Here is a 12,168-nt window from a genome sequence, read left to right as displayed (position 1 = left end):
CGCAAAATTGCCGCTAAATTTCCATATTTGTGCCGCTAAATTTCCATTTTTGTGCCGCTAAATTTGCTAATCCATGCCGCTATATCCTGGGGGGTCTGATATATATATATATATATATATATATATACTGTAACTATATAATTTTGTTAGTTTTTTTAATTTACTACTAAAAAAGCATAAATATATATCTATATATATATATCCAACCAAACACTTTCCCAGTGAAGAAAAGGAATCCGGGCCACTTTGAGGTGCAAAAACGTGTTTATTTTCAACGGCTCTCTCGACGCGTTTCGCAGGATTAACCTGCTTTCTCACGAGAAAGCAGGTTAATCCTGCGAAACGCGCCGAGAGAGCCGTTGAAAATAAACACGTTTTTGCACCTCAAAGTGGCCCGGATTCCTTTTCTTCACTGGGAAAGTGTTTGGTTGGATAGATTGGGATTCGCTATCCCATCCGAGGCCCGCCTCCGACTGTGGCAGGGTTCCAAAGCGACTTGTGTGGTTTGAGACTATATATATATATATATATATATATATATATATATATATATATATATATATATATATATATGTTTGTGTGTGTGACTGTCAAATAAAAAATATGAGAACACAAACACAAAACATTACAATTAATTACCTAATTAAATATAAAGATCTATAAATAAGAAAAATATTCAATGCAAAAAGTAAAAAAGTATATATATATATATATATATATATATATATATATAAATCTATAAATAAATATTATACAATTAAACACATTAAAAAAATATATCTATGTGTGGGTCCACATTATAAAAAAGTATTTAAATAAAAAATAACAATATCCCCACCACAGATTGTGCAACAGTAGGAAAATCGCTAGACTTAGGAGATGATTAATTTACTATTCCTACTCCAGTCTGTTCTATGGTAGGGAAAGTGCCGGACTTTGGAGGGGTTAAGTTTACTATTCCCACTCCAGTCTGTGAAAAGCAATGGACTTCGGATGGGTTATATTTACTATTCCCACTCCAGTGTATGCAGAAGTAAAGGAAAGCATTAGAATCTGAAGGGGTTAACTTTACTATTCCCACTCTGGTCCCAAAAATATAATAACTATACAACTTACAGAACCCAGCAACCCAAGCCAAATATATGACTAACATATATACCTACACAATTTATATAATTAATATTCAAATAATTAATAACATGATTATTTGTCAATTAATGATACATAATTAACTTCCCAATCAGTACACCTACAAACCTCACAACCCGCTACAACACTATAAATTACTATTAGCAATTAAATGTATAAATCATTTAAAATGACAAAGTATATTTAAAAATATTTTCAACACTTTGACATACAATATTTAACATATAAAATAATAAATGAACTAAAACACAAAGATAATTAAATTTTATATTTTGAACAACTATATTATTGAAAACAATATTAACAACACAGATTCTCCAGAGAACGATATTACTTACCTAAGAAAATCGATATTCTTGCTAACGATATTTCTGCATCACAGTTTCTTTTTTACAATATTTCTTGATCTCAATATTTAATACTTGATATTTTTTCCAAATACCAGGTAGATAGATAGATTTTGTAGGGAAGCCAGAAAGGATCTGTGGATACCGGCAAAATTGTATAGATAGATAGATAGATAGATAGATAGATAGATAGATAGATAGATAGATAGATAGATAGATAGATAGATAGATAGATATAGCTGTATATATATGCTCTCTACTGATTAAAAATGCCAAAGCCAGTTTTTGGCCTTCACGTTTCTGTGAGATGACAGATATGAAATCAGCAACCTACTTTGTAAATCAAGCTCGTAATAATAATTAGATTTGTATGTAGCACTGCATTTCGCTGTAAAAGAAAACTCATTATTAAGGGTTTTTCTGGAGACAGGAAGGGGCAGAACATGGTGTAGGGGGCCCTGTAGGGTATCTTGCAGGGGTAAACCCTCACAGTTTGTTAAACCACTCCCTTGCAGGTCATCCTCCTCAGGATTACTGCTGATCAGCCTGGAGACAGCAGGTAGTGCACTAGGAGCTGGATGACCTTTATGACCCTACCTATGGAGGGCCAGCATTTCCATAATGGTCTGCTTCACAGATAGCACCAAGATGCTCATTGGGAAGCAATGGGCTCTGTAAAAAAAATATTCATCAACAGGAGCCTTGTCAATACCTAGTCCTCATCTCCCCTTTCCACAGCTCCTTCACTGGGATATTTTCATCAAGAACAAGGCAGAGAGGTCTTTGCCATGAGTGTGGTAGCATGTGTTCAGATTCACCACTCTACCATGCACTTTGCTCTCACAATTTGTGTGATTTGTGATATCATAAGTGTCATTATGAATACTATGATTTCAGATGGCTTAAGTTATATAATATGAAAGGGTATAAGCAGTGCATGAAGAAGCCGCAGGTTATAGTTAATGTACTGTGGCTACTGAGTTCCCTACACTGTGTATGAAGGTGTGTGAGTTATAATAATTTGAAGGTGGTGTGTGTTAATGGTTTTTATTTTTTAATAAAAAAGTGTTTCAAATCGTCGAGTGGGCTATAGTTGAGCAGAGCGTCATTAAGGGGAGGATCATAGAGTATAGTGGAGTAGAGTGTCATAGAATGTAGTGTCATACATTGGAGTGGCATAGAGTGGAGTGGCACAGTGTAGAATAGCCGTGAATCGAGTTTCATAGAGTCGAGCAGCGTAGGCAGCAGAAGTGTAGCATGAAGTGGCGTTGAGTGGAGTAGCGTAGAGTGGAATAGCATAGAGTGGAGTGGAATTGCATGGAGTGGCATAGACAGGAGTGACATAAGGTTGAGTGGCATAGAGCTGAGTGGCAAAGAGAGAAGTGGTGTTGAGTAGAACAGTGTAGAGTCTAGCAGCGTAGAGTGGAGTGGCATTGAGTGGAGTGGTGTAGAAGAGAATAGCATAGAGTGGATTGGCATTGACTGTATTAGCATTCAGTATTGTACTTTGCAATAGTATGGAGCGGTGTTGTTAGTCTGGAGTGGCGTACAGCAGAGTGGTGTGGAGTGGCGTAGGTGTGGAGAGGCATAAAGGATGGTGGCGTACTGCCAAGTGGCGTAGAGTAGAATAACGTACAGTGAGTGGAGTAATGTACAGTTGAATGGGATAAAGTAGAGAGGCTTAGAGTTGAATATTGTACACTGGTGTGGTGTAGAGTGGAGTGGTGGAGAGCAGGGGCGTAACACAGGCCCACGCAGCCCCCGCGGTGCGGGGGGGAGGCCGTGCTCCTGGGGGCCCCGTGCTCCAGGGGGCCCCGTGCTCCAGGGGGCCCAATCACTGTGCGGAGCCAGCAAGCAAGCCTCTTCAAGAATTCAGGGATTAAATGGTGCTGTGCGCACGCCCGGGCCCCGATCGGGTCTCTGAGGCGCTTAAATGGTGTGCAGATGACTCTGCGTCTGCGCGGTTTTAGGCCACTGTGATCAACATCATAGGCCTGAATTGAGCCCCCATCTCATGCTAAACCGCGCGCAAGGAGTTACATTTAAAATAACCAGTTCGAATTAAAATCACCTCCACCCCCCCCCCCCCCCCTTCACCCTTCACAGGCCTCCGTGGCCTGCCTCGCTCAGCTATCTGCTGAAATGATGTCCCCCTCCCCCCTTGCACGCCGCGGCAAAACTTTCAGAGGGGAACAGTCGAGAGGCGAGCCGTGCCGGTAATCTTTCTTCACTTAATCACCTGCACAAGTTGGGCATGCCATATCTGTTCCAGTGACAATGAAATGTGTCCTGAGGAACGACGCTAGAGTAGTCGTCAATAAGGTGCCTTATATTCAATGTGTTAAGAGTAATAGGAGGTGGTTTACACTTCCCTTACACGAAAAGTGCTAATATGGGCTTTGCTCGTCGTAAACACAGAAGCTGCAGTGTCCTTACTGAGCTGCATCCATAAAAAAAAATATTCGTAGAAAGATGAAAAGTGTGATCGGCGTCCACTGCAGACCTCTTCCCCTCACTGTTGAAGATATGGTTTTTAGAGGCATGCTTTCCTGAATTAAGTTGGAACAAAATGCGTTCCGTGAATATTTAAAGATATTTTATTCGGGAAATACTGAAGCGGGGAAGGGATTACATTGTCATCCAGGTGCTGTTTGTGTAGTTTGAAAAGTACTATGAAATACAGCTGCATATTATTTAAAGTAAGTGTGTGTCTGGGATTATATAAAGCGCACTGACACCCATAGGGTCTTGTGACAGTGCGCTTTATAAAAAGCGGCAAAGATTAATGTGTAACTTCTAGACCACTTCAGAAGAATGCTAAACTTAAAATCCACGAGGCCTGCTGCACTAGATAGCCGGAGGCCTGCTGAGCATAGAAAGCCTAAAACTCGAGCTAACAGTCAGGCAGGCGTCTTGTGCACGCAGAGTCTGAGCTCTGGGGTTGATACCAAATTTGAGGAGGGCTGCACACAGAGTTTGAGGCCTGGGCGCACAATATGCAGACTGAAGCTTGCTACAGACAGACGTCCAGCCGCATGTTGGCCGAGTCTGAGAGATGACACCTGAGGCATACTATTTAAGAAGGTCTGCTGCGCAGAGCTATATCATGCACACAGACCCAAGCCTCCTGCATACACACAGCACCACACGGCTGCAGAGTCTGTGGTGGCAGAGACCGTGGTGCCCGCTGCCACACACAGAACGAACCTGCAGTCTATCATTCACAGACAGTAAGGCCTGCTGCCAAAAAGGCAGTGAAGTAAGTGCTGGACAGTTTGAGGCCCTCTTCACACAGGGCCGAGACCTGATGCCTGCAGTGCTCCGGGTCAGGCAGAGATCAAGGGCACACCAAACTCAACGGTCACTAGTCTGTCTACACAGCTGTGTCACTCATTTAATTTAATTTTACAGGAGGGTGTTGGTGTATGTTCTGATATTTATGTTTCCCTTGCTTTTTATCGCTTGATTATGCTCATGAGAAAGTGTCACTCATAGTTGCTGAATGTCACTCATAATTACACTGAAATTATGAAAATGTCACACACAGCAATCTAAAACCTTGGCAGCTATGGAATGGAATGGAATAGGTTTTTATATAGCGCGATAGTTACCCGCAGGCGTCCTAGTGCTCAAACTGAAGTACAGGAGGGTCAGGCAGGTCGAGGTTATCTGTTGAAGAGGAAGGTTTTTAATTTTTTTCGGAAGGACAGGATGTTATGATCCGACCGGATGGGAAGAGGGAGGGAGATCCAGAGGGGAAACATAATTTTCCACGAAGGCTTTTCTACTCGTGACCTTTTCTACGAGGCACTTACCTCGCAAACGTCTTGTCCACGCGTGTGCCTTCAACGACAGCCTTTACCACGAATACTCCGCTCATCTTACGTTCTGTGTGTTTTCATTCCGGTCATCCTACGTTATGCGTGAAGTCCTTCTTTTATTTTGTTTGGTGTTTTCACGCTTGTTTCTTTGGTGTTCGAAGTAATTGCTGCCGATGTAAGGCGTGCGGCTGATAGGTAACTAATCTGCTTTTTATTTTTATTTTCGTTAATACGTAATTTTTTAGTGCTCTTACATTTAAATTCATATTAAATTTTAAAGTAATTGATGTATGCGACTTTATTGCTTTGTTCTGCACTTGTGGTAGCTGTAGACAGCTAGGCTAGAAACGTTGAGTTATCCTTGTTTCTCTCTAGAGTATGCCTTAACTTTAATTCTATGTGCTAGTTAAGCATATTAATAGCAGCTTTTATCTGCGTTTATTATACGGCTTAAAGTCAGAGCTGCTGCATTTTTTTAGGTTGTATTATCTGTAAATATACTAATGTGGTTTTCTGGGTGAGAAATGCTGTATAGTGTAGGATTCCTACTAGTGGTGCCATTGTGGTTTTTAGGAGGACATACAGGTTTCTTTGTATTTGCATCATTTTTAGTTTAGACTTCATGGGCTAGAAAAGCAGATCCGAATTTGCTTTTTTGATAATCTATTTCATTTCTACAGTATGGTGTGCTGGTCCCTGCTTGCCTTTTGTTTCCTTGTTGTGTGTTCCTTCTGGTGAATTTACTTTTCTTACTTATAGGAGCGGGATGCTTGGGGTATAGGGGTATTGGGTGGGGTAGTGTTTTAATACTCAGGTATTTTTTTCCAACTTGGAAAAAAATACTGAGTATTATTTTATAAGTGGGTACTTCTTATTTTTTTGAAAAATGCGATATTTTTAACATGAAATTACTACGTTTACTTTTAGGTGCGGGATGCTTGGGGTATAGGGGTATTGGGTGGGGTAGTGTTTTAATACCCAGGTATTTTTTTCCATATTTTGAAAAAAATCCCTGAGTATTATTTTGTAAGTGGCTACTCTATAATTTGGTGAAAAATAAGAAGTTATTTGACATGAAATTTCTACGATAACTTTTAGCAGCGGGATGCTTGGGATATAGGGGTATTGGGTGGGGTAGTGTTTTAATACCTAGGTGTTTTTTCATATTTTGAAAAAATACCTGAGTATTAATTTCTAAGTGGCTACTCCATATTTATTTCAAAAATTAGAAGTTTACTTTTCATCAAATTACTACGTTTACTTTTAGGTACGGGATGCTTGGGGTATAGGGATATTGGGTGGGGTAGTGTTTTAATACCCAGGTATTTTTTTCCAAGTTGGATAAAAATACCTGAGTATTATTTTATAAGTGGATACTCTATAATAATGTGAAAAATAAGAAGTTACTTTACATGAAATTTCTACGATAACGTTTAGCAGCGGGATGCTTGGGGTATAGGGGTATTGGGTGGGGTAGTGTTTTAATACCCAGGTATTTTTTTCATATTTTGAAAAAATACCTGAGTATTAATTTCTAAGTGGCTACTCCATATTTATTTGAAAAATTTGAAGTTTACTTTTCATCAAATTATTACGTTTACTTTTAGGTGCGGGATGTTTGGGATATAGGGGTATTGGGTGGGGTAGTGTTTTAATACCCAGGTATTTTTTTCCAAGTTGGATAAAAATACCTGAGTATTATTTCATAAGTGGATACTCTATAATAATGTGAAAAACAAGAAGTTACTTTACATGAAATTTCTACGATAACTTTTAGCAGCGGGATGCTGGGGATAAAAGGGGTATTGGGTGGGGTAGTGTTTTAATACCCAGGTATTTTTTTTCCAAGTTGGATAAAAATACCTGAGTATTATTTTATAAGTGGATACTCTATAATAATGTGAAAAACAAGAAGTTATTTTACATGAAATTTCTACGATAACTTTTAGCAGCGGGATGCTTGGGGTATAGGGGTATTGGGTGGGGTAGTGTTTTAATACCCAGGTATTTTTTTTCCAAGTTGGATAAAAATACCTGAGTATTATTTTATAAGTGGATACTCTATAATAATGTGAAAAACAAGAAGTTATTTTACATGAAATTTCTACGATAACATTTAGCAGCGGGATGCTTGGGGTATAGTGGTATTAGGTGGGGTAGTGTTTTAATACCCAGGTATTAAATTCAAATGACTCAAAAATGATATACAATTAATTTACATTATAAGCAATGGATCAATGCAATTATTAATTACATCATGCTCATTTTATATCTTTTCAAATCAAATTTGAAATAGAATCACTGTTTAAATATTGAATTTAGTAAAAAAACATTTTGCAGTTAAAAAATGTATTTATTGAGAAAATTTTAAAAAGACAAAAATGCATCATAAATTTAATAATAATGAACAACAACTTTTTATTTTAAATCAAAAACATTAGTAATTATTTTATTAACAGGATATTTTATTCCTTTCAGAGTTCAGTTTAATCGTTATAAACATACATTTTAATTTGAAAGATACTTCATAGTCAATAAATATATCATATTTGATTCTGTAGTCAGTCGTTCCTCTCAGCATGCAAAGGCTTGAAGACGGGGTCAGGTTAGGTTTTGTTCATTTTTTAACCAATAAATGAAAATATTTGAAAGGTACATTTACTGTAAGGAAAGTTCTGTACGGTAATTTCAAATTCTGTGGTGAGTATCATTTTCAAATTTTATGAACTACACTTTGATCCCCATGCCGGTTGCCATAATATACTCACTTTGGGACTAATATTATCAGACTATTGAACTTTGAAACATTCTTTTATTCAGACCTTACCTAACTTTGTTAATAATAAAATTTTGAAAAATAAATTAAATTATTTCAAATTAAATATAATGATCCAAAAATGTTCTGCCGTCAGTTTCAAAAAATATGTGCTAGTTGGTAAGGTAGGTAAAGTAATTTTTAATTAAAATTTGGGTCAATTTTGAAAAATGTCAATTTAAATTTTTGGGTGATGTGTAAAACAGGCAATCATTTCACGTGTTAGAAATGAAGAATATATGCAAGACTTTCAAGGTAGTCAGACGTGCCCATTAAAGGAAATTGTTGGAGTTTTGATTGAAGTCTTTCAGTCATCTCTCGGCTACGTCTTGTCACTCGAGGATTTAGTATACCTGATAGTGACTGAGCCATCCTCATTTCCTGAAAACTTTGTTCTTTTTTTAAAATTTCCAAGAAATGATAAAAGTTTGGATGACTTCTACCTATGGATTTATTAAATGAATTATGCCATCCTTCGATAGAATTATTGGTTTTTGCTCCTCCCTCTAAGCAAGTTAAGTAGCAGTTCCACCACTCAATGGGGAACCTTGGCTTCCTCCTGCTACCTGACCTGTTTAGATTGCCAATCCAGGTTCCCTCAAAATAATTTAAAAGAGGTGCCAATTTCTCTTCATTTGCTATATAATATTCTGATTGTACAATTGCAGTGTAGAAATCATCTAAAAAATCTGGAGGAACAAAACACAATGCTGTTAGTTTTTTAAGCTCATATTGCAATTTGCTGTCTGACACATAATCTTCGGCTAAGGATGTTTTCTGTATATTTCTCCAATACGCCTGCGAAAAGTGAAAAAAACAACCTTGAATTTGGGTGTCTGGATACAGTTTACAAATGGTATTAATCATTTGTATCTCAAAATCAATTATTACTTTCCGAGGACTTTTGTTGAGAGTTTTGGTTTTTATAACTGATAAAAACTCAGAGTAAGTGGAAGATTGTCTGTCAGGCAGCAAACCGCATACTAAGGGTATAGTTGTGTGGTTAATATTGCCATGAATAGAATAAATTTGGGTAAATGGATGGGGAGTAGATTTAAATGTGCCATCCATCATCCAAATTTCTGTATTTTCAAGAGTGGCCAAATTACGTGTTGTAGAAAAGATTAGAAGACGCTTTTCAGGATTAACATTATCATATAAAAGGAAAGATTCATTACTAAAAGTCACAGTTAGTTCTTGGGGGATGTTAATGTCTGAGAAAGTTTGTGGTCTAATAGCATGTGGATTGATTGCCTGTTTTGTTCTTTGAATCATACGCCTTAAATTGGGGATTGTGGGCATATTACTGGCAACATGCATGGGGATGTTTTGTGCTACTTCCCGTAAAACTGAGCCACAGGGTTCATTGGAGGTGGATGCCAAAAATGTTATCTGCTGTAGATTTTCTCTTACCTCAATCTCCATTGCAGAGGCAGAGTGGTTATGCTCTGTGGACCTCTCCACTATGTCTCCCAGAGTAACCGCTCTGCCTTTGCAATGTGATGAGAAATATTCTACGCACCTCCAATGACTCCTGGGCTCAGTTAAACGATCCTTACAGTAAATGTAGCCTCCAAATTTTAACAACCTGTTACCCCTCTTAGATTGAATGTAATTTGCTCGGCGACTTGAATTATCTGTTGAAGATCCTGTAAATAGAAGAGGATGAAAAATAAGTATTCATTTTTTAAAAACTTTTTGTGTTTTTCTGTACAGAAGATTAATGGAATCTAAATAGAATTACAAACATTATAATTTTTTCTGTTTCAGAATAGATGCAAGATTTAGTTTAAACAAATTATTAAAAACTGGATTCAGAAACTTTAATACAACTGTTTCCACCCATATCCTTAACCACACATGTATTATAACGCATGGGTGGTTACCACTAATAGTCTTTATCACGCATACATTTACTACAAGATATGTAGTAAAGGCATGTGTGTTAATTTTAATTTAAAAAGGGGGGTTGGGGGGGGTTCCCCCCCCCCTTAAAAAAAAGCCTCTTTGTTGTAATGTGAAAGCAAACAGCACGGAAAGAGGAAAAGAAAAGACACTTCCACTTCCTCTTTATGATGTGTAATGGGGGAATTGGATATTTATTAAAAAACAGAGAACTGGTGAGGAGGAGCCACAGGTTTTTGGAACATTATCTTTGAGGACATAGGTCAGCCCCTGATGTGGGGTGTTTACTGTTGAACTACACAAAAATGTATTACCTGTTTTCTCCAACCCTACAGTGGCAGAGATCAGAATTATCCCTTATCCAAAATATGCCTTTATCATGCATGGGTTTTCAATGAAAATTATTGTAAAGATTTGGTATTAAAGGTATTTTTGTGGGGAAAACGGCCTCTACAACGAAGCCGTTTCCACGAAATCATTTACCACAAATGCACTACAACGCATGTGTGGTTACAACGAAAGGGTTTACCATGCATACCTTTACTACGAAATACGTAGTAAAGGCATGTGTGGTAAATAAAAAGAAAAAAGAAGGGGGGTTTGGGGGGTCTCCCCCATAAAAAAAATTAAAGGTCTTGGTTAAAAAGGGGGTCTGGGGGGGTCTCCCCCCCCAAAAAAACAAAACTAACCTCAGGAGCCGAAGAAAAAGCTGATAACAGTAATAGTAATAACAGTAATGCAAGGAAATGGAATATGCTTTGTAACTTATGCGTTGAAAAATTTAAATAGGGGGTTTGGGGGGGTTCCCCCCCCCAAAAAAAAGCTTGCAAATCAGAAAGGGGGGGAATGGGGGGGTTTCCCCCCCATATAAAAGGCATGAGTTGAGACAAGATGCATAGGGGCCCATTAGGATGGAGGGCAGATTACCCCCGCCAGAGTGGCAGTGGCCACCCCCAACCCTGGTGGAGGCAATCCGCCCGATAAGCATTCTCATTTTCCCCTCCGCCAGATTAGGATAGTAATAGATTAATATGGTGGCGGTGTTCAATGGACACCGTCTGCCATATTACGATGGCACAAAGTAGAGGCGGGTGGAGATTGTCGGGTGGCACATGGGGGGTGCATATGTAAAGCGGCAGGCACCGCGCAGTGCCTGCCGCTTTGCATATGCAAATGCAAAAAAGCATTTTTAGCATTGTGGCGGGCGGTGCAGAGTGCACTGCCCGCCACAATGTTAAAACTACAGGATGTGCCCGCCACTGTGGCGGGCATATCCTAATTCCCCCCACGGGACCCCCGCCCTTATGGCGGGCAGTCCCGTTCTCCGATAGGGTGGTGGGCGGACAAATATCCGCCCGTCATCCTAATGGGGCCCTTAGTAACATCATACATCAAATTATAATGTGTTAGATTATTCTCAGTTTTAATATCTGATTTAAATGGTTAATTTATAGATTTGTTTTTAAAAAAAATGTTTTTGACTGTACCTGAGGCTTGCATTTCTTTGTTCTTCTCTGGTGAAGATTCGTTTGCAATAGTATAGCTGTATGTATTGCTTTCTTTTGTATTCTCTTTTCTAGTCTGTTTGGTTTTCCAGGTCAATGTTGAAGACGTAGCTGCAATTACAGGTATCAATAATAAGATTAGATTAGTTTACAAAACGTTATTGGTTAATCTGCAAATTTGAAATTAATTTTTAAAAGTTTGTTTATCTGTTTCATTATTTTCTAATATTTCTATTCAAATCCTTGATTTAAAAAAAGAGTAAGATGGTTGTATTAGTAGAGGTTTATTTAAAAAGATAAGGAAAATTTAAAGGTTGTTTTATTTGTACCTGAATATTGAAAGTTTTGTTCTTTCTGCAAAAGATGTGGAAAGCTGTTTTTCCTTTTTCTAGTTTATGGTTTGATGAAAATGGTTCTTTTTGCGATTTCTGGTTAGAAAAACATAATTATAGTATTTTTAAACAATTATTATTTATACATTTTACACTTCTCTGTTGTATCTTTTTTACTAAATTTATTAGATATTGATAACGATCTTCTCTGAGGTAAGTTCCTTGGTGCCCGATGTAGGTGCCCTAATACCGGTCGGAAACGGCCGAATTCGGCCGTTTCCGACCGGTATTACG

General features: G+C 38.1%; 1 protein-coding gene across 1 annotated transcript; it reads right to left on the bottom strand.

Annotated features, from left to right (window-relative positions):
• Positions 1 to 8,354: 8,354 nt before the first annotated feature.
• Positions 8,355 to 11,647, bottom strand: LOC147685224 (uncharacterized). The gene is made up of 2 exons (XM_086939602.1): positions 11,525 to 11,647; positions 8,355 to 9,781 (listed from the first exon to the last, which is right to left on the bottom strand). Exons 1-2 carry the CDS (start codon positions 11,535 to 11,537, stop codon positions 8,355 to 8,357), a joined length of 1,440 nt encoding a protein of 479 aa, XP_086795728.1. The 5' UTR covers positions 11,538 to 11,647.
• Positions 11,648 to 12,168: the final 521 nt, after the last annotated feature.

This window comes from Lissotriton vulgaris, chromosome 10, assembly GCF_964263255.1.
Source record: "Lissotriton vulgaris chromosome 10, aLisVul1.2, whole genome shotgun sequence".
NCBI lineage: Eukaryota > Metazoa > Chordata > Amphibia > Caudata > Salamandridae > Lissotriton > Lissotriton vulgaris.
The sequence above is the reverse complement of the archived record's forward strand: the minus strand, read 5'-3'. Positions and strand labels throughout refer to the sequence as shown.